General features: G+C 37.1%; 1 protein-coding gene across 2 annotated transcripts in view; it reads right to left on the bottom strand.

Moving 5' to 3' along the window:
• The window catches only part of MYPN (myopalladin), a 62,425-nt gene that overhangs the window by 25,883 nt on the left and 14,367 nt on the right, over positions 1–22,175 (bottom strand). For both annotated transcript variants that reach the window (XM_085305526.1, XM_085305527.1), the window contains exons 3-12: positions 16,035–16,210; positions 14,307–14,358; positions 12,097–12,244; positions 10,123–10,194; positions 9,778–9,919; positions 8,538–8,561; positions 6,370–6,486; positions 5,233–5,599; positions 2,604–3,191; positions 796–943 (exon numbers count right to left, since the gene is read on the bottom strand). In XM_085305526.1, the coding sequence (XP_085161652.1) occupies positions 796–943; positions 2,604–3,191; positions 5,233–5,599; positions 6,370–6,486; positions 8,538–8,561; positions 9,778–9,919; positions 10,123–10,194; positions 12,097–12,244; positions 14,307–14,358; positions 16,035–16,210 (1,834 nt within the window). The remainder of the gene's footprint in view (positions 1–795; positions 944–2,603; positions 3,192–5,232; positions 5,600–6,369; positions 6,487–8,537; positions 8,562–9,777; positions 9,920–10,122; positions 10,195–12,096; positions 12,245–14,306; positions 14,359–16,034; positions 16,211–22,175) is intronic.

Here is a 22,175-nt window from a genome sequence, read left to right as displayed (position 1 = left end):
CATCCTGCTGTTATTCAAGGGCAGTCAAACCTGTCTCATAGTGATTTCAAACTCTGAATATTATTTCAGTTTTTATTCCTGCTTTAATTTGTAAATTTTATTTTTAATTTAATATTAATGTTACTGCCCAGATCTGGTGGATTTATTGATTCCAAATAAGACTGAACTGATTCCTTGAGCTTTGTAAAAGGCTTTTTATTTTGCTAATAATGCCAGTCCTAATATTTGGTGCCAGTAACAGCTATCAAAAACTTTATTTGTTAAGTTCCTAACAAGTTCCTATCAATTCATGTAAATCAGGAGATTTGGAATAATATGTTTAATGCCAAAAAATGAAAACAGMATTTTTGTTCAACCATAGTAAAACCAGAAACTTTTCTTTTACACAGTTTGATTACTGTCCTCCTTAGTTTGTCTTGGAAATACATAGTGTGTGAATGAGCAGGTGTGCAATTGGTTGGGCAATTTGTAAAGTGAAAAAAATTTAATCCAAGATACAAAAGCTTCTGTGAGAAGAAAAAAATTTTATGTTGCTACCATTCTCTAACAGAGATTGTCAGAAATTAAAAATGTAATTCATTCACAAAGTAAAACCTCTACAACTGCATCCCATCATACTTCCTGTTTAAAGCTCCAGTTTGCTTTTCCAAACCAGCACTTACCACAAAAGGTTACTCTGCAAAGTAGTGTAGCAGCTTAAACACATAGCCGAACAAACATCTGTTGTTCCACAAGTCATAATATATGTCTTATTCATGAGTGAAATTTACTTTAATAACGCTTGATTTTTCTTACCTGCTGACTACTTTGTTGATTAACATCATCTCTGAAATGCAGCTTTCTTTCCAGGTCCTTGAGAAGTGCAATTTTATTGTCCCGAATAGAATCATCTGTTGATACTGTCAGAGCCTTCGGATTTTTTTTTGTTAATCCCTGTGTTGGGCTATTAAAAGAAAATTCTGTTACTAGCATGAAGCAACCGGTATATTTTTTGTCACCTGAGTGATGTGATATGTTAAGCGTCAACATTCTGGAGGAACCTATTATTTACTTATGCAGAAGAAGCTAAAGCATAAWACAGAAAATGATTTTTGGTACTATTTTAATGGTGCATCCCATTCCCATTAATACCATTAGGAAGGAAKTAAGGTACACACCTAAAAGAGAATAAGCATTATAATACTATAATAACCATCTTAYGTTAGTGGTTAGTAACCACAGGTACAGGTGTTTCCATAGGTACACAATTAGTACATTTTATTATATCAGATAATAACTTAGAAAGTTAATACAATTTCTTATCCATCTTCATCTTGTGTTTTCAGTGATCATTCACTCTTTTCATGAACTTCTACTTCTTTCTCTTCTTCTACCCTTTTATGAGACCTTATGAGTGCGAAGAGAATAGTTGTGCTTGAGTACTTGTGCTCAAAGATAGCTTGAGGATAGGCTTAGGCAGAGTTTTAGAACCTTTACTCTGAACATAAGTTTCTTATGTATGCCTGCCCACYATGCCAGGACCATTAAGGAAACCAGGCAAGTGCTGCAGGGCGATTGCTCTACTGCAGAAGAGACTAATTACTTTTCTGTGCTGCACAATTAGGAGGTTTGAGAGTAGGAGTGCAATAGTGGTTTGGAGGCAAGATTTTCTTTGTGGAGAGAGTGGTGAGTGCTACCTATGCAGGATCACTTTTTTTCTATTAGAATTATAGATTCGTGGATGTAGTATTGGGAAGATAGTTAGAAGATTGGGGCTTAGTCATGGCTATCACTGCCTTGAAATRTACCATGGGTAAAAAGGAGGAAAATACTTCTTTGTGGAGCATTTGGAGTTCTCTGGATGAAGTGTTGTATCAGTCTAACACTTTTGGTCATGCTAACACAGAGTTCATGTTGTCTGTAAAAGGGATATTAATTTCAACTCTGTTAGTAAAAAAAGGGACTCTTAAGGCAATAACCTTTCCAGTATATTGCCATCGTTTTTTGCTTGCTTGCTTGGAGGTAGCCATTCTATCACAGTAGTCATTCTGGCCATCAACAGAAACATTTATGTGCAAACCATTATCTCTCCTGAGATCTACCAGGGGACTTTAAATATAGAAGGTATTGCAACCAGAAAGATATCTTTTCATAAGTTATTTCTTAGATTTACCTGGCCTAAGAAATAACTTATGAATATTTTTAAAAACTTTACTCACTGCTTACCGTAGAYAATAATGCTTTTGTAGCTCATATAGACTAATAGTCTTAGAGTGACTTATCCTATATGTACATGAAATCTCTTTTCTCCTCCTAATACTGYCCTGGGAATCTCTGTGCTCCAAAATTCTTGTCTGTATCTCTCTTTAAATTCCCATTTCTCCATCTTGATTTTATATTACCCTTGAGGTGTTTTGTTACAAAAGCTACTGTCTCTTTCTTCCTTAACTGAATGTAAAGATTAGATGAAATGACCAAAATACATGAGTAGCTTGTGTTTCTGTTTTATGAATAACTTGCATATCAGCAAGCTCCCCACAGAACCCCCGAACAGCAGTGCATCTTAGTTTGCTTTATAAGTATTTCTTGCCCCTGCTTTGACACATGCGGTTTACGCTACTTACGTAACTGGTGTACTTCTGGGCAATCCCATTGCATTGGTTGATGGCACAGTAGGAAGTGAAGGAAGAACAGCACTAAGAAAAGCTACTGGATTCTGCACCCGGCTGGTTGGGGAGATAGGAGCAGGAGTGACACTTTGTGGYTGAATCTGCTTCCCACTAGATGTAGAAACTGTTAATGGAGGTACCATGGATTCTTTAGGACTTGGTAGGGACTGTTCACTTTTGCTTGTAAACCCTCCTGAAGACCTTGGCTGGGCAGATGGAGAAGTTCCTATGAAATTTTCCTTGTTATTTGTTCTTTGGGTTCCTTGAGGGACATTGCTGAATGACGTCACTGAAGAGCTAGAAGACGAATTGGTGGGTGATGTGGCCTGTGGTGGTAGGAACTGCTTGGGTCGGGTGTAGCTGAATGATTGTGAAGGAGAGGCTTTGCCTTGTTTGAACGTGGTTGAGGTGGACTGTTGGTTGAGTGAAGTAGCAGAATTCAGTAAAGATGAGCTGAATGACAACTCTCTTGTAGATGTCTGATGCAGCTGCTGTTGTTCAAGCAAGACCTGGTAGTGGAGCTGTTTTAACTGTGTCTGATCACTGCATTCAAAATAAAGATGAGCAAAATTGGTCATAAGCCATGGTAATGCCAAACATACTGGCCAATTACATTTCCATATGTGAACTGCAAAAGAAAAAGTCTATACTCTGTGACACAGAGGTAGGGGAAGAGGTAGGGAAAGCAGCTACATGACGTATTCTGTAACATTATGGGAAGAGCAAAATGTTAGCTGACTACCAAACACAWTTTTTTTTCCTCTTCCTTTCCTTGCTAGTGTCACAATAAAAGCTTTTTGGTAGAAAATTATTTGACTGAAGATTATTCTTTTAACAGATGAAGTATAAAACTCTTCCTTGAAATCATTTTGAGGGATAGCATTGTCAAATTCTGCTCTACATAACCATTGTACCTTTCCCCTTGTGTAACTAAGAGTAGGACTGGGTTTTTAGGAATTTTAAATGAGCATTTGCAATCCAAATTGCAGTCATTCATCTCCAGTGGGTTCTGAAACCAACATTTTGGCTAATAAAGCTGTGTAATAATCTGCCAGATGAGAAAATAGTTAAGGTGGTGTTGGATGTTCAGTGACAGGCAAGAGAGTACATCATTCAGGGAAGATATGCATTTTATGCCATTTTTATTTCCTAGATGCTATTTATTGTAAAGGTGCTCAGGGTTGCAGCTAAGGAAATTATTTTGCCATGTGAAGTGGTTTATTTTGTTATTGTGTATATGGAAAATAGGCTAACTTTTCCCCTTCCAAAAACATAAATGACATGGAGGATATGAAAAATGGTCATGTAATAAATTGTCCAATATTAATTAAATAGTGTTAAAAAGTGAAAAATGTAGAAGTAGATTATTGTAGAAGTAGAGAAGTAGAGATCAGCCAAAACTGATACTGCCAAACCAAATCCATGAATTCAATAGAACTCCTTTTTAGGTAAAAGAATTATTTTTTCTATAATTTATGGCACAAAAATCATATTAAAGGTAGATTAAAATAGCAATTTCAGGCTTTCAAACACTAGTGAACTGCAGAACTGAAACTGTGCAATCCTCATTTTTCCTTTCATCTGCATAATACTGTACTCATTTGTTATAGGTTTTTTMTGAGAGAGAAATCCTGTTTTATGCAAGCATTGGGCAACACAAATAAACAAGGCTTCTGCTTACCCCTTAAGCACCCTGTAGCACTGAAAGAAAATAAGCCTGTGAAGGTGGGACTAACATAAAAATCAGTGCTCCAAGTTCTGTGTCTGCTGCACAATATGTGAGTTCTGTTTCCTTGCTTGTAAAGCTGATACCATGAAATCACATCCTGCTTAAGGATACCAACAGATTGCTTTATAAAGTCCTTCCTGGGACGTTAGTTAAAGTTTCTTCCTGTTTATGAAATAAAATGARGGCCTCCATACGCTCTTTGGAAACTAGACTGGGAAGGTTCTGAACCTGCTGAAAGGCTGTTTTTTAGTTTCTTCTAAGAAAATTACATTACTCCTTAAAATTTCCCCTCAGATTCACAGTGCACTAATCCTGCAGGTGCTTCTAAGTGGTTTCACATCATCATACACCTCCAAGTATTTTATCTGTTTCAGGAGATTACTTTTGTGGAATATAAAGTCACGAGGCCCTGTGGACCTGCAAATGCTTGCTATAATATGTATAAGACTAAATATGTCTACTTTTAGCAAAATTACRTGCTCAGAATTGAGAAACAGACACTTGAAGAATCTGCTTTTATTTTGCCTGCACACTAGCAATATTGTTCATCTCTCATTTACAGCACTGTGGAATTGAAAGGGTATTTAAAAGCAGAAAATATTTTCCTTTTGAATTTGGGAAGCACTTTACTTTTCTCAAGAGGAATGCGTAGAAAAAAAATCTAGCTTTTAAGATTATGGTTTCTTTAGACCAGCACTATGTGATAAGGACTGTCTTTTTYCTTTGTACTGTGCTTCAATTTTTTGCACCTAGTGCAATAGTGTCCTGGTCTATGAGTAGGTCAGGTACATGTGATAATAGAGATGCTGAATAATAACAGCGACACTGCTGAGACTTAGAATCCCTTTTACTTACAGCTTTGGTTTAGCCAGTACTGGCGGGGGTTCCTTGGAGGGTGATGTTGGCTCTGGTATTTTCATTGCCTGTCCATTTATCCTGTCTGGGAAATAGCTGGGTCTGGTCTGATTTGCAGCCTCAGGTCCATCCTCTGATGCTGATTCACTTTTATCATCTTCAGGCAGCTTGAAGTGCACACGGAGACCTATTTTGGAACTTGACCTAGGTTCATTGTGGTTCACAAGAACACCTTCGAGTTTAGGCTTTGGGGGCTGGTTTACCACAGGATGGGAAGGAGTCCGTGGGGGAGGTTGCTGTTCAGCAGCAATTAAGTTGATTGAGCTCGTTGTTTGAAGAGTAGCAGCATTACTCTTGTCTTCAGATGCTAAAATTGGAAATATTAAACTTCTGGTTATATATAAATACCGTGAATTATAATAAAATAAGATAAAATCATGAAAGTTAGAGTTTGCAAAAACTTGCCCTAGTTTCCTATCCAGCTCTTGGAATGAGTTATTAGACTTCATTTATTTAACGAATTTCCTTAACGAAGGAATATTGTAAAGTGAATAAAAGAGAACCATAATTATTTTGGAAGATCCAGTAGTGGTCTACAGTCATGTTGCCCGTGAATTCCACCTGTGTCTTCAGAATACAGACTTCCATTCCGTTGCAGCTTTTTCAGTTGTGAAGAGCACTACCAGGCCTTGAGCTAAACTGAGGGCAACAGCGTTCAGTGCCTTCAAGCACTGGTTCTTCACTCATCTACCTGCTTGGTGCCTTAGCAAAGTAAATCATTTAGGTAGTGTCATAGGATCTGTTCTGAGGTTTCCTGCTTTGGGCTCTGCACTAAAGGTTTATAGAAGCAGCAAATGAGGCAGAGATCCCTGAGATTCCCCCCCCCCCCCCAAAAAAAAAAGGCTATTGCCCAAATCCTGAGGTCAGCAAGTGTTTCCTTTGAGGAAGGGCTGCTGCGGGATTCACTCCGTAACATTGCTCGCTCCTTCACGAGCGTCAGYGGCGTCTTTCTGACTGGGAAAGGGCACTCTGAAAAGGCAGCAAACTGTACGGTGGCTAAGCAGCCTGGGCTGCGCTGCGCGACAGCCTGCTGTGCTTACATCTTCCGGCAAGCAAAGGACTAAAAGCATCTCTTACCTTTGACAGTTAGATGAGCTATACTGGATACCGTGCCGTATTTATTGCTTGCAGTACATGTAAAACTGCCCGAATCTTCTGAGAATACTTCAGCAATTACCAGAGTACAAATTTCCTCTGCAAAGCATCAGAGCAGTGTTACTACTTTAGGAGAACATGCGTTGAACAAAGACACAAAGACTTGGCTGCCCTGGGGGCYGTTTCTTTAACGTTTTCCACCTTGCTCAGTTTGATTTTTGTTTCATCAGTATTAACAATTTTGGCAGGCTTTGTGTGCAGCAGCTGTTACCAGCATTGTCTGCAGCAGCTGGTACCCTCTGTGCTCCAACATGCCCAACCGAAGCGAGGAAGAACAGGTGTCAGAGTGCTCGGAAAACACAAGAAAATGTCCTCCCATGCACGTGGAATGCAGCCTTTCTCCCTGAAGAGCTTAAAACTGAATTTGGAGAAATACAGTGGACTCTGGCCTCACAACTCACTAAAATGTGGGTTTTCTAAATCTCTTTGCAGATTGAAAGATTCGGTTTAGTTGATTAGGAACAATTCAAGTAGAGCCACCGTGTAAGGTGAAGAGATGCCAAATGCGTATAATTAGGCCAGCATTTTTCAAAAGTGTCAGTGCAGGTTTGCAGAAAGAGGGGATTCTGCCAACTGTCCCTACAGAAAGTTGCCCTTTCCCTTTTTTTGTGAAGATTCGTATAAACACCAAAAATGTGTCTGCAAAATTGTACTAGGAAGAATGAAATTCTGTCTCGAAAAATCAATCTAGGGTTAGGATATTCCTGTCTGGGAAATATCTGGCATGTCTAGGCAGCAACTACCAGCTGATGAATACCTGTAGTGGTGGGATTTTACAGATTTTGTTTCGTCAGATAGCTTGGAAGGGGAGGAAGGGTAACCTTTCAAATACATAGAAATGTGGGCTGACAGCATTTCTTTAGTAGTCAGTGCCTACTTTGCTACCATGTTGCAAGAACCTTTCCTACAAAACCACAGGTTCAGTATTTTATCAGTATTTCTATAGAGGACTAAAGCACATGTAAATTTTTTTATTTCATGTCATCACTGAGGAGAATCTAGTAGCAACACAGGGATTATTTGCTAACAGCTATAGGAGAATAATAGTTTATTATAGTACTAGGATTATAGAACTGATTTAAGGCATTATAGTGTCTAGTTTATAATACTTGGATTTGCCAACCATTGCGTGCATGGAAATCCAGATTCCTTCTGAATGAGTAGCAGGTGATGAGGCAGTGACAACTGCACCCAACTGATTACCCTCTAAAAACTGCTTCACATTACTCAGCAGTGATGCCACTGGACAGTAAAGGAATGGTATTGGTGTGCTGTGGTAGAAGCTCCAGTTTTTCTTCCCAAGACTGAGAGAGAGACATTGCAGAGAGGGGGAAAATACAGGATTTCTCAGTTTCTTTCAAGACACCTTTTGAGTTAAAAAAAACTTTTAATAGAGCAGGGACAAAAGTAACGGAATCTCATATTCCATAAGAATTAAAACTCATTTAGTGATTTTCTTTTTAAGAGAGGCAGTTTTATTTTTTTAACAGTGAAAAGCATAACTGTGAGATTGCCTCATGGAAAGGTAATCAAAATCTGTAAGGCTTCTCTGCTCAAATCATGCAGAGTAGCCTACGTTCTGTTCTGACCCTCAAAATCAGCAAATCCAGCCACTTTTATAGGATTTGCTGATACCAGGGGTGGAACACCTGATGTGACACTCTCATATTACCCTGTAGAGAGCAAAGGGAATGGCTGACATGGCTAAACATCTGATGCAATGGTCCCTAACTGGTAAACTAGATAAAAATAGCTCAGTCCTACATCATCTGGTGTACTTCTGATCGTCAGATACAGGAGACTTTCATACATTCATTTTGTTAATCTTTAGCTTGTGAGAATGAAACGGTTAGGCCCTAAGACAGAATTGTGTCAAAGCAAGATAGAAACACCATTTTCTTCAAAATTATAAAATTAATTCAAGTTCTAGTGCATTTTATGTCCTGTAAACATTCTACACTGAAATGCATCTCCCCAATAGCTATAGAACATTTTTAAAAGTTACCTTAATTTAAATTACGTAGTTAAAGTAACTCTTATTTTGTGAGGTTAAATCACCAAAAAGGAATAACACTTTAGATGGTACTCACCTGGTTCAGCCATAGATCGCGGTTCTAAAGGGAAGAGCAGAATTAGTAGATTGAATATATTTGCTTTTGCCAATACAATTAATTTTTTTCTTGAAGACTAACTAAAAGCTTGATTTTTCTCTATGATAAAATGATACAGTATTCCTTTTGATGCGATTTTCTGTTCAAGGGATGGCAGAGACAGGCAAGCCTTGTACTCAACAGCGTGTCAAGTCTACTGAACATTTTTCTTTATKTTAGTTCAGTAAAAATTTGGTAAAATATTATACATAAACTTGAAACTGTTTTAATGAGCCAGTGTTTGTGWAGTTGAATCTTTTGCCTGTTTCTACACCTACACAAAGTGTTAGAATCAGATCATTAGAGAAGGATTTGGTGGAAATATCTAGTTATATTTAATGACAAACCATTATATCRTCATGCTTATGTTTTATTTAGAATTTTTCTTTTGAAAAAGTAGTTCTTATTCACTGTAATGCTGTAGTGCACTGTAGTATATTTACCACAGCATTTATGAACAGGAGGTAAATTCTGCGAGTAGTAGTTTTTTGCATTCTTAGTACTATTTTAGTGTGTCTTGAAGACAGTTTCTGAGAATATTACATAGTGAAATCAAATTRTGATAAAACATTGTTTCATTCAGATTTGTGTTAGTGTGACTTCTGTCAGGTTTTAKCAGTTATAGCATTCCAGAGAATTCTGAGGAAACTGCAGACATTTGGGCTACATTTGAAAATGATAGTAGGAGCATATATTTACAATATCTATCATGATAGATATACACATGACACATGAATACATGAGGAAATGCATGTATGAAATCACTTTTGCTGATAAATAGGCAATCAACAGTCCATAAGCATTAGTATAAGTGCACTTAACCTTAACTGAAAGATGAGGCACTTTACAGGTGGTGGAAGTGTACATAAATGGTTATAAAAAGAAAACCAAACACAGCTGAAATAAGACTGACTCAGAAAAAGACATTGAAAGAGTAGACAGATGAATGTAGATGGCCAGATGATACAATAATTCAGGGAATCGCAGACACATACTACCTGTGAATATTCTGTTCAATTCACCCACAGTTTTGGCTTTTGGGACCCGGTTTTTATTGTCATAGAATATGGCTTAGGTAGTTATTCCTATGGCAATAAGAAATTCTAAGTGTTGCTATGTTAGGAATTTTATTGCATGCCAGTATTATATTAGATCCAACAGTTCCACACAGGAAACATACTTTTCTGTAATATCCTAAAATCTGGAGAATCTGCTATCAGTGTTCCTTCTCTGTACCATTCAACCTTTGGAGAAGGAGCTCCTTTCACCCGACATTCAAAGACGACAAGTTGACCTTCAGAAGCTGAAATATCCTGTAACATCTAATAAAGAAAATGAATAGAAACAGTCAGTTTTATTGGTCCAGAAGTAATACTGATTTTCATAAGTTTTCATAATGCCACTTTAATTTTTGAATGCCTTAAAATGTACAAATAATTCCATTTTTCCTTTGATAGCTATAAAATTTTAATTTTAAAAATAAAATTTAATTTTTAGTTTTCAGATATATCGTAAAACAAATTACCTTTGTAAATACAGGAGCAGCTATTATAGGTCTTCCATCCAGTCCTTGCAAATAGTTAGTGGGGCTTTGAGCCTGTAGATTGCAAAACATCACATGAAAAAGTACAGGTATACGGAGGATATTCCATATACAGGAGAAGCATGGTGTGTCCTTGCATGCTAATTAAATCTTTTGAGAATTAAAAAGCACAACTACCAATCCTCTTGGATGTTAAGTGGAGAAGGCTTCCCTTTCATAAAGTAAAAATTTTATTCTAGGTTAAATAAAATCTGAGACTGAATATTAAAAAATGTATTGCGCTTAGGATAGCATTCCTATTATAGAGCCTTAGACTGAAAAATCRTTCCAGTGCTGTATACTAGAAATACAGAAAGTGTTCATTTTTCCTTAAGAAAACTGTGTTCCAGAAGGAAGCAGACACCTGACTTTATGCCAAATTGCAAGTCAAATCCTTGTAAGGTCCCCTGACCTTATTTGAAGTGTGTTTTATGCTCTTGGAATGGCACAAAACAGATTTTGGTGGGAAAAAGTGCAAAACAGATTATTTAATGGGGTGAATAAAAGTTGCTCTTTTGTAGGATATGCATAGTGATCTTTCTGGTTGTATTGCTGCCTGAGTACCATAAATGCTATTTTAAAACATTGCCTTATCGTGTTATTCATGTCAAAGAAGACCTTATTGCAGTGTATTATAATACCCATCATTAATACTTCAGGAAGGCAAATCTGTGTAGGCTGCTTGGTGTAGACTCCTTTTAAGCATCTGACTTACAACATATTCATGCATGTTAATAAGGGAAAATTAAGTCATGTGTGTGACTGCTACTGTAAATCTCTTCCTTTGCCAAAACTGAACAGATTTACAGAGGTGCAATATCTCCCTATTGATTCCCCTTAATGAAATCAAAATGAAATTACTTTCCTCTTGGCAAAATTTCCATATACAACTTGATTAATGTAGTTTTTCTTTTTGATGGCAATAGAAGCTGCCCCAAATCGGCAGAATTAGTCATGCAGTATCTTTGGAGAACACAGACAAATTTTATAGGTAGTATCTTATAAGCCAACAAGACTGAAAGTGGTAATTTTTGAGGAAACTATCAGTCTGGAGTTAGGCAACCTATGTCAATATGTATTAGAAAGGCTTAATTCTATTGTCATCATAGTCAAAGGTAAACTTCCATTGCTTCGGCTATTCTGTGTCCATTTATTGGTTGCCACCTAATTCTAGGTTGTAGACATGTTAAACGCAGTTCAAAGGAAGTTTCTTGTTAACATTTCAGTTCTATTTGTTCATAACTTTGAATTAAATATGACTAATAGTTCCTATTAGGAAAGAATCCACAGTTAGGAGTGTCCTGATAGTTTGCAACAGAAAGGACTAGAAATACATGCTAAATTAATTAGAAACTCTTCAATATGAATATTGAAATGTTATATGCTAAACAAGCATAACTACATATAAAGTAAACATAGTAGTGAAATGATTTAGCCTAAAATAAATTTCACATTAAAAAAATGATCTGAAGTGAGTTTTGTAAAGAGCGAGAGGGAAAAAAATTATTGGCTGTCACTATTGAAAGTGAATGAGTCAGTCTGCAATATGAAGATGCAAGCGAGCTTACTTACGCATCCAAGTGCCCTTCAGGGCATGTGGAGTCTGCCCTGCCGGAGTGCGTGCGGTGCCTGCCGCTGCCTGGGCTGCCGGCAGCTGCTCCTTTTGCTCACCGCCGCAGAGATGCCTGCAACCTGGGAAGGAAAGGTTCCCTTCCCTCTGCCAGGTGCTAAAGGTTAGCTGGCAGGCATAACATCTGTGTACGCTACAACTGCATGCGTATGCTGTTCAAAGCTGAAGTTCAACACAGCAAAGTAAAAAGCAGGAAATCTGGGGGTTCTGAATCATAAGCTGTAGAAGAAATACCTTTCTAAGAGCCTTCATTTTTCCTTGGAAATACACCATATTGTTTCCCATACCTGATTAACTGGTGTTGATGCAGGCTGAACTGGTACAGACACAGGTTGAACCATAGCAGATGGTGCCTTGGAAGTTTCTTGGTGCTTGGTTGCAGCTTTAGCAGTAGGAGATGCTGCATTCAAAGAGATGTCGGCTGTCTTTGGGGTTCTGTGAAAGATGAACCAAAAAGAACGTTCTGTTGCTTGTATTCTTAGTAGTATTCTTGCATAGTATTTTTTTGTAGCTGGAAGCTACAAAAAGTCCTTCCCAGCTACATAGCAATCCCACTCTCACTTCTGAGATTGGATTCCGGTTGATCTAAGCAGAGTGTACGCCCAGGTAAATTGCATTTTGTAAGAATCAGGCTGCTTATCACTCATAAGTGCTTCAGTTACAGCAAATATAATAAAATGACCTGGATTAGCTCAACTATGGCTTGAAAACTGCTCTCATCAGCTCAGAGCAGCATGAGAGGGCAGTGCCAGTTTCTCAGTTTTGCATACCGCTCCCTGAAATGTATGAAGCTACGAGCCTACAAGGTAATGGAAATACTGTGGTCTACTTGGACAGAGAATYGATAATCTTCTGCTGAAAAAAGTAGAGAGATAAGTTTTCTGGTGAACATCTGATGCAATTTTGGTAGTGTACAGGTCATCACCTGTTCAATTTTGTTAGGTTGTTTCTGTATGGAAGTAAATAGGTGGCCCTGTTTGTTTTTACTGCAAAGTGAAATAATGTAAACAATGAAGTCTTTTTACTTGGTTTTGTTAAGTGTTGTATTGGCTGCTTTGGCATGTACCACARGCCCCTCAGGAAAGCCAGCCTTCAAATCACAGGAAGCCTTACTCAGAGTGAACATATAGTTGCTGAGATCACTGATTTCTCATTTGAAATTGTGAATATTTTTAGCAGCTGTTCTCAGATTAATTCCCTTCCATTACAGGTGTTCAGGTTGTTGTGATGACAGCTGGAGGCTAAGCAAAAATAAAAAGATGCCCTATTATACTCAAATCTTATCTTTTGTAATTCTGTATTTTGTAATTCTGACTTGAGGACATCCAGCTACAATGTCAGAGCAGCTTTCCTTTTTTCCTAAGAAATAAAGAATGCAACACATTTCTTCAAAATTTAATGTGGTAAGCAACCTAGAGATGCCATCAAATGATCAGGATCATGGTCAACAAACACTACATCAGCATCTAATGGGAAAAACAATGTTGTACTTGAGACTTTTGGAAAAGTCTGAGCTAGAACTATCAAAAACTTAGCAATTGATCTGAAAACCTGTGAACCATTGTTGCTCTGATGTTTTATATTATTTGCTAAATTTGGCAGTCAATGAACCAATCTCATCTGGAGTATTTTATGACTTTGAGGTAGAAAAATCACGTAAAACTGGGTTTGCCTTATGCTGTGTTGAAGTCAGTCAAACACACTGTAGTATTTTCTCTTGTATTTTAGAAGAAAATGAAATATGTAGTGAATATAACCTGCCTTAATAAATAATGAAAAAATCCAGGCATATAAGTCTATCTGATCAAAAGTTTCTCTTTATGCTGCACTCATTGCTTTTGGGATTGAATTCATATGTACAAAGGAGTTCAAAATAAAACATTGATTATTTTGGTTTTCAATCAGTATGACTATCTTCCCCATTGATAGAAGGACATCTGTTCATTCTAACAACATTGGATCAAGTACTAAATGCACAGGGAATAGATTTCACTTAGGAAAAATAAAAAAATTCCAAGGTTTTAGGTTAAATGCATCTGGCAGTTTTTCTCTCCTGTACACTCATCAATTCAATTAACTCCAGTTCACATATATTAATTTCTTTATGTTAAATCTAAGTAGTTCATGGATAGTAATCTTCTGCTGAAATCTGCATGACATATCATATTTTCATGTGAGAAATTTTACTGCACTGTATTTTCAAGACAGACACTTACTTCAGTATTTAAGTCAGGTGTAGTCAAACAGCATCTATTTTAGTAAATTAATTTTAGTAGCTTAATCTTTTGTTTAGCATATTTCTTCTCTTGTCTACATTTAATATAAAGTTTGAAATAATATTTTAAGGTTTGTTTGAGCACACAAACAACAACAACAAACCCAAAGCTTAACATGTTGGAAGCTGCAAAATGTGAATATAAACTGAAATTTCTGCTCTTACTTGTGGGTTTTTTTAATCTATGAGAAATACAGAAGATTTAATATATATCAAACTTACCGATTCATTTCGTCTTTGATGGTTTCGCCTTCAGAGTCAGAGGAGGAGACTCCTACCNAAGAAGAAGAAAGAAAGAAAGAAACAGAAAAAAAATCACTTAGCAGAGTGAATTTGGAGAAATTTGTCTAAGAATCATGCGAACTTTTATTAAGACTCCCTCTAGAACATTCTAAGCATATATATTATAAAGCTATGCCAAAAGAAAGAACCATGTTGCAGTGGAAATTAGCCAAAACTGCATGCTGTGTAAGATGCAGAACTGCTATGGACATTATCTGCATTAGCAGATTTAGACAGTATGCAGCTGAAGTGAGGAAAACATCTTCCAAGAGTGAATGCCCACCTGGGTGCTCCTCAGTTTCTCTTTAAAATGACATTAGTATGATTTAGTCTTTGATTGCTGCTGTGGGTTAAGTAAGAGCTTTTTTCTCAGATACCAGATTCTATGAGTAAAACAAACAAACAAACAAAAAAATGTGGAGGAGAGAGAGATCTGGAATCATATCTATTATTCCTATGCTAGTGCCGTGTAGCACGGTCTGGAGAAGAAGACATTAGCTGAGTTTACTGACAGCTGTCTTACTGAGGCATTTTACTCTTCTGATTCAACCTTCACTGCATCTGAAATGTGCATTTTCTCCGTGGTCCCTGCCAATGAGCATCTCCTCCAGCCATGGCTTCCATCCAGCCTCCACTGCATTAGGTAAAAGCAGGCCTTGGCCCCAGTCTTGAGAACTAGTAAATCCCTGCCAAGTATGCCATTAATATCAGGGGCAGTGCAAATGCTAAAAAAAGGATTTGTCCTTTCACTGTCAGATTAGAGATGTGGAAGAAGAATAACAGCAAAGGAAAAGTACCCTTGCATTAAGTAGGGTAGATGATAGTTTAATTTATGAATGGTCCCACTGTTGTCAGTGATGGTACTCACAGTATGATATTTCTCTGCCTGGCAACTAAAGAAATACAGGAGAAAAAAAAATTCTGTATATGTATTTTAAATTTGCAATCCTAATAGCATAATGATGGATGCAAAAAAAAAAAAAAAAAAAAAAAAAAAAAAAAAAAAAAAAAAAAAAAAAAAAAAAAAAAAAAAAAAAAAAAACAGAAAGGCATATAACAAGTATCTTTAAGCAAGGTAGGATATATTGAATAACTTAAGAGGAAAGAAAAGACTCTTAAATTTGCTGATACATACTTTGTTTTGTTTGGAACATCTATTGTGCAAGTAAAAGATCAAATTGCGAATATGTACCATTATATTTTGGTTACAAGGTCCCAATAGCAGGTTAGGATCAGGCTACTTTTACATTTTTCTCATTGAAAAAGGCAAAAACCACCCTATATTCAATTTCTACTAATGGCTGAAGGGAAAAGAGATTAATAAAAATAAGATACACAGATAAGGCTTCTTTTATTTCCCTTAAGTAACCACAGATAAAAAATACAGGGTGGCATCAGAATCTCTGTATTTTTAGACTTTCATCTTATAATGAGATATATACAATCTCTGGAAACAACACAATAAAAGTACGTGGAACGGGAAGTCATAATACTTGTTTGAAGAATGTTTTCTAGCRAAATAATAAATGTGTTAACGAGGAATGAAACTGTTAACTTCCTGGTATGGATTCTGTGCAACAAATCTAATATACAGTTACTATACCAAGTATCTAATTGTATCATAATTTTGTGTTACGAATTTCATTCTGCAACAATTGCTAACATTACCTTCTATGTAAATCTCTGCAGAAGTGGAGTCTGTTCCATAGATGTTTGAAGCAAAGCACGAGTAACGTCCTGTATCCTCCTCAAAGGCTTCAACAATAACCAAGGAGTGCTGATCTCCTGCCTGGATAATTTGAATGTCTGGTGAGTTTTCAAGTTCTTTCCCTTCACAATACCACCTGTAAGGCAAAAAGWWGTTGTTTATCTAGGCARACAACTTGACAACTAGAAGGACAATGTAGTGGTTATCACATCTGCTTTACCCRCTGAAGGTTCTGGGTTCAAGCCCCAGTGGAACCAGCACCAAGAAATCTTTGGGAGGTTGGACTAGGTGATCTCCAGAGGTCTCTTCCAACCTTACTGATGCTGTGACAATGCCAGAAGTCTTTCTCACAATAAAACAGGAGGTACAACTTTTGTAGAGCAATTTGTGATATAATTTGGCCGTGAAGAAATCCCCAAGGGAATATCTTGGCAAAAAAAAAGTATAAAGCAGTCTGTACCATGGAGAACCAGACTCCAGTAGAAGCATAATGAAGAACTGAAAAGTGAGCCTCAAAGGGCCTTTGAGGTATGAGGGAGTACGAAGCTGGAACCTAAATGCTGATTACATAGCTAAAAAGTAAACTGCGTACTATTTGTGCACCATCAATCCTAGCTGTCCAGTGTGGCTTCCTTAAAGTAGACAGGGTATTCCCCAGTCTACTTGGAGTTGCATGTTAGTGTAATCTCTAGCTGTACAGTGAACTGACTTGACTATACAGCCTGGAAACTGTATAGGTCAGTCTTCTGCAGGGGAGTTCCTGCACCGTAGAGTGAATCACACTGCTTGTCACAAAATTACCTTTTTGAAAAACAGTACTTTGTAGCTAAAGAGCTGGAACTTAAAGTCCTGTTTTGTGTTCGCTTATCCTCTTTTGAAGTTGGCAGCCTCTGTTATAAGAAGGATTGAAATTTGGTCTTAGAAAACAACCTTCATGGAAATAACACTTTCAGTTGCAATTGGCAGTCATGTCATAAATATTATCTTGTTAAAAAAAATAAGAAAGTGCCCCAGCTCTCTTCCCTGACTTTTCACAGTTAATGTACAGATTTGCTTCTATAAAATACACTCACATCCCTCTTGCAGTTTTACCAATGAGAAATTGGCACTGCTTTGTAYGGACAACTTCAATCAAAGTTAGGTGGTTCTCTTCCATTTGAACATTAAAATTGCGATAGACAAGCTCTAGGAGATCTGGCATCTGTATTGAAAATGTTACCAGCCTGATGTTGATTTCTTTGCTGGAGATTACTCACTCTAAAGCACGGGTGGCAGATTCAGGTGCATWCCAAGGCCCAGGTGTCTCAATTCGGCTCTGATGAAAATCAGTTTGCACTAAAACACTAGAGGTATGGAGCTAGGATAACTGAACCTCTATATCACTTTTGCTAAGTGTTAGTAACCTCCAAAAGAAGAGGCTGCGCAGTCAAGAGGCTGTAGCTGCATCTTAAATTGCTACAACTGTTTGCTTGAAGTGAATGTGAGCTCATTTGATAGGTTTTCTACCACTCTGGTGGACAAACTGAGATGCTCTGAGGTATTTTCTGTCAGTGAGCAGTCTGGTGAGGATAGCACTTCGCTTCAGGATAGCTTTCAGCAGCCTTTCGTGCTACCTCTCAAGCCTCAAAGAACTTTGTTTAAGGCATTTCACAATACAGCATAAACACCTCTCTGGATATTAACCAAATCCAGGCAATGTGCAGCACCTYTGGAAATTTAGGAGACAGTAGTCAATATATGCACATGTCCTTGGATGCCAGGTGGATTAGTACACATAACAAGATAAATAAGAACTTACTAGGTGTTACTAGGTGTTCTGGCTCAGATTACAGGTCTAATTCGCCCAGCATCCTGTCTCTGACAGTGGCCAAAAGAAGACATGTAGGGAAGAGTGTAAGAACAGAGCAAGTACGTATATAAGAAATGTATGTATTTCTCCTGAGTATCTACCCAGTCTCCAAACATCTTTTTTCAGAATGTCTGAGGGAGTACCGTGAAATAAGTTTTAAATGGCAAATTCACTGTTCTTAAAAAGATTGTCTRCAAACTGATGGATTTAATGGATTTCACTATCACTATTCATATATATATTTATATATACACATATCTAACTATCAYTTTTCATATATATACATATATATATATAGCTATTATTATTATTTTACTATCTATTACTTCCTAGTAGACTAGACTGTATGGTTCCTTGCTAACATTTTCCTTTGCAAAACCTGCTTTTTATTCCTTTATGGTCACTTAATCGTATCAATAGTTTAAGTATATACATATTTATTTTGAAAGAATTAGTTTGCATTTCCATTCAAAATAAAAATAAATTTCCTTTAAAAATAATGATTTTTTAAACTTTTTTCTTCCAATTGAGCTGTAATTCCACTACMGTCCAAGGATCTGATCCTTTAATACAAACCCCTTCAAACAGAAAGAACAGCTACAGTTGGTTTAAATTTTGCCCATAATGACTTGCCCAAGTCAGTTATTTTCCCCACTAGTAATTAGATATAGCCTTATTTTGATGGCCTGTGCTCCACAAAAGTTCATATTACATTTGCTGTTCTGTTCAGACATGTAGGTGCAGACACCACACCTARTACTGGAGATGAAAGACAGGGCACTTGGTATCACAAACTCAAACAGTTAATGCTCGGGATAAAGGAATAGCTCTAACAGCTCTGGGTAAGTAAAGGACAATTTTAGCAGTCCCAATGCAGAAGTACAGTAACGTGTACAACCAGGTTGATTGAAAAGGCCATTTTTAGATTCCAGACATAGAAATTATGTAGGATTCCTGAGATCTCAAAGGGCAAATTTCTTGATTTTATACATAGTATAATTTATTCTTCTGTTGTTTTCAGGAGTTGCAAGTGGTGATAATTGATGRTAGTCGCATTGTTAGGAGAGAAGACTGAGGGTTTATGCACGGCTGTGTGACTACAGTCACAAATTGGGTGTCTGAATATGCAAATGGGCATTTGGATGTGTAATTCATGTAGGCAATTGTGTAACTTGGGAGCTGAGTCATGGCACTTACTCATGTCTTTTTATATACCTCCCTCATGCCTCTTCCTTATAATGTAGTCTTGTTTTACATGTTAGCTTYAGCACTTATGAAAAGCTATTAAAGAGAGGAATATCCATGTTCTAGAATCTGATCTCATTTTCAGCAGCATCTTTTCAGAACGTTACAATAACTTAAGCAGTACAGTAATATTATATCTCTGTGTCCTCTCAAATGTGATTCCTCACTCAAGTGACACAAAGCAAAACGTATTATACAAAATGCTGTGATATAATCACCAGTAAGATATAAGAATTCTTTGTGTTCCTGCTGATCAGCTTTTCYAATCAACCTGTTCTGTTTGCATAGATAAGTCTGTATTGCATGCCTTTGTGAGGTGAAACCTGATTTCTTATAAACAAAATTAAAAACAAGTTTTGCCTCTTTGCAAGTTATTTCTCCCAGTTATTTTAGTAATACATGAGTAGCATATTCCTTTAATAGACTCAAAGAGATGATGAGGCAGGCCTGAGTTGCTGCTTTTCTTTGCAGTTATTTTTTCCTTTGACCAGTCCAAAATTTGCAATGTAAAACTTCAGGAGTAAACTTCTGTTTCAAGCCTGGGTTTAGTTTTCCTATGCAATCTGCTCTTTAGTCACTAATTTCACATTACTTACTTAATGTTAAATTATTTTGAGATTAAGCCAAGAAAAAGAGTGTGGTAAAGATACATTATCTTTTTGCAGCACTTATAAGTGAAAAACAAGTATTTCTGTCTTGTAAGCTTTAGGGAAATATTTGGTATGGCTGCTTCTTGACATTTTATTTTATTCTTACCATTGAAACATTGTACGTGGTAGCAAAGAGATATCATTTGCAAGAGGAGTTCTGACATTGAGATACGTGACACGACTAAAGTAGCAATACTCTCCGTCACTGACATTTCATTCCTGCCATGAATTGTAATGATAGCTTCATCATACACGGCAGATTCACATCAAGCACAGGCAGTGTCATCCACTGTGCCAAATTCATCCTAGGGATAAATCCATTGACTTGATTGGAGTTGCATGTAACAGAAGTTTGGCTCTGTAGCCTTGGAGTTCTAAAACAGATAAAGGCTTTCTTTTGGCAAAAGGAAAAAAAATTCTTAATCAATCTTATGTGATTTTAGCATCTCTAAAATCTGTAATTAATGGCAGATCTGTTTTCCTTAACTAAAGCAGTGCTAAAATGCACCTTTTAAGCTATCTATGCCTATGTTAAAGAATGCTTTCATGGAAACCGTATGACATACAGCCTGTTTTTAGAACATCAAATCCTCATGACACTTCCAGGATGGCTGTGTATGCCAAACCATGCAACGTGATTCATAAGTAAAATTAACCTAGGAATGATGAGCCAAACAGTTTGGAGAAATGTAGGCACCTCTGAACTTGAAGGAATATGGAGCACTCTGCTCATGGAGAGGAGTGAATGTCATACCTATCATTAGTCACACAGAAACAGAGCTGTAGAARGAAGCTTGAGAAGGAGGTCATCAAAACCTTTAATTTTTTTTGCAAATATGCCAGACACTTCTCTTAAATGCTTATTTCTAACCTCCACTATAGTCAGAGTAAATTAATCAATCAATAATTGTAGAAATGTTCTTTAATTGTGAGCTAATGTTTGAGCTTACTACAAGCTCATGAACTACAGGATGAATCTCTGTTCCTCTTTTTATGTCACTGCATTTATTCCTTATGACAGTGCATGGTGATACTTAAAAAAATGAGTAACCTTTAATTTGAACTTCTTTATGGATAGATAGGCTTAACCAGCTTTCTCTAATGATGTGCTTAGTTACATTTCTCTAAAACATGTGGGCTTATTTACAGTGATACTGGCCAGCTTTACATTAAGGCAGAGTTATCTTCAGAAAGATTTGGACAGCTCTGTATTGAGCCAAGCAGGTTTTTAGCACTTYGTATACTGATACTTTCAGTCAGTTCCCAGCTTGTTCTCTTGCTCCTCCATCCAGTTTCCTGTCCCTGACTAAGTCCTCCTATATACCAAATAGTTACCCGCCAAGCCTGTAAATTATACTGCTTTTACCACTGCCAATAATAYTTTGACCCAGATCCATCATGTATGTCATTTACACTATTTTTTACATCATGAGTAGTTTTGTACTCCCTCATTTTCAAATGCAGTATTTTTCGTGGTATTTCCATCATATTTTACTATCTTCCCATTCCTGTGATACATCAATTTGCTTCTAAACCTCTTATATCTCTTATAATCCAAACTATGTCAGTATAACCATCTGTTTGCTCCTCGTAGTGACTGAGAAAATACATTACAGAGCGTTTTGAATCTTGTTACAGTTTCACAAAGTTCTGGGCTCCCACAGCACCACTCCTRCACTCTAAGTATAGATATTACAAGCATTACAAGTACCTTATGATTGATTTCTGTGATTAGGAAGTCCAGTGAAGGGACAGAGGACATGGACATAGTCAAGCATGAATTAGCACGTAAGTGTCCAAGGGAAACTCGTTTACTGAACGGGGCCTTCAGCTACATTGAGGAAAGAAGAAATCATGCCTTAGAGCCAGCCAGCATTAAGCTTTCTTTCATCAGTTGCTGCCTTGTCAATTATTCAGTTCTTGGGACTACTGATTTTTGTATCTATATCTTCTTTGTCTATTAAAAAACTCTCTCCTTTCCTTGCATAGATCCATAGATTTTGATTTAGCCATAAACCTCAGAAGGCTGTTACCTCAAAGCAAGGTGGTCACCAGTTCTAAGCCTGGCATTGGAGACAATTTAGCATCTATCTACAGCCAGCAGGATGCCTTCTTCACTACTCTGGAAACTCTAGCAGCAGGTCAAAGACAAACTATTTTTAGTGAATAGTGCATTCTCACAATTCCCATGGCTTGTGGAACACATATCCCAAAGTAAGTTGCTTTCTGGTTTCCTTTYGCCGTGACAGTGACTAAAAAGGCCGTGATCACTGACAGTACATGAAAATTTATCACTTAGGCAAACGGATTTCTTTACGTGTTACTCCTACACATTGGAACTGAAAGAATCTTGAATG

The sequence above is a fragment of the Rhea americana genome, unplaced genomic scaffold (genome assembly GCF_003343005.1).
Source record: "Rhea americana isolate MKP2758 unplaced genomic scaffold, rheAme1 scaffold_222, whole genome shotgun sequence".
NCBI lineage: Eukaryota > Metazoa > Chordata > Aves > Rheiformes > Rheidae > Rhea > Rhea americana.
Note: the sequence above shows the minus strand (reverse complement) of the source record. Positions and strands in the feature narration are given on the sequence as shown.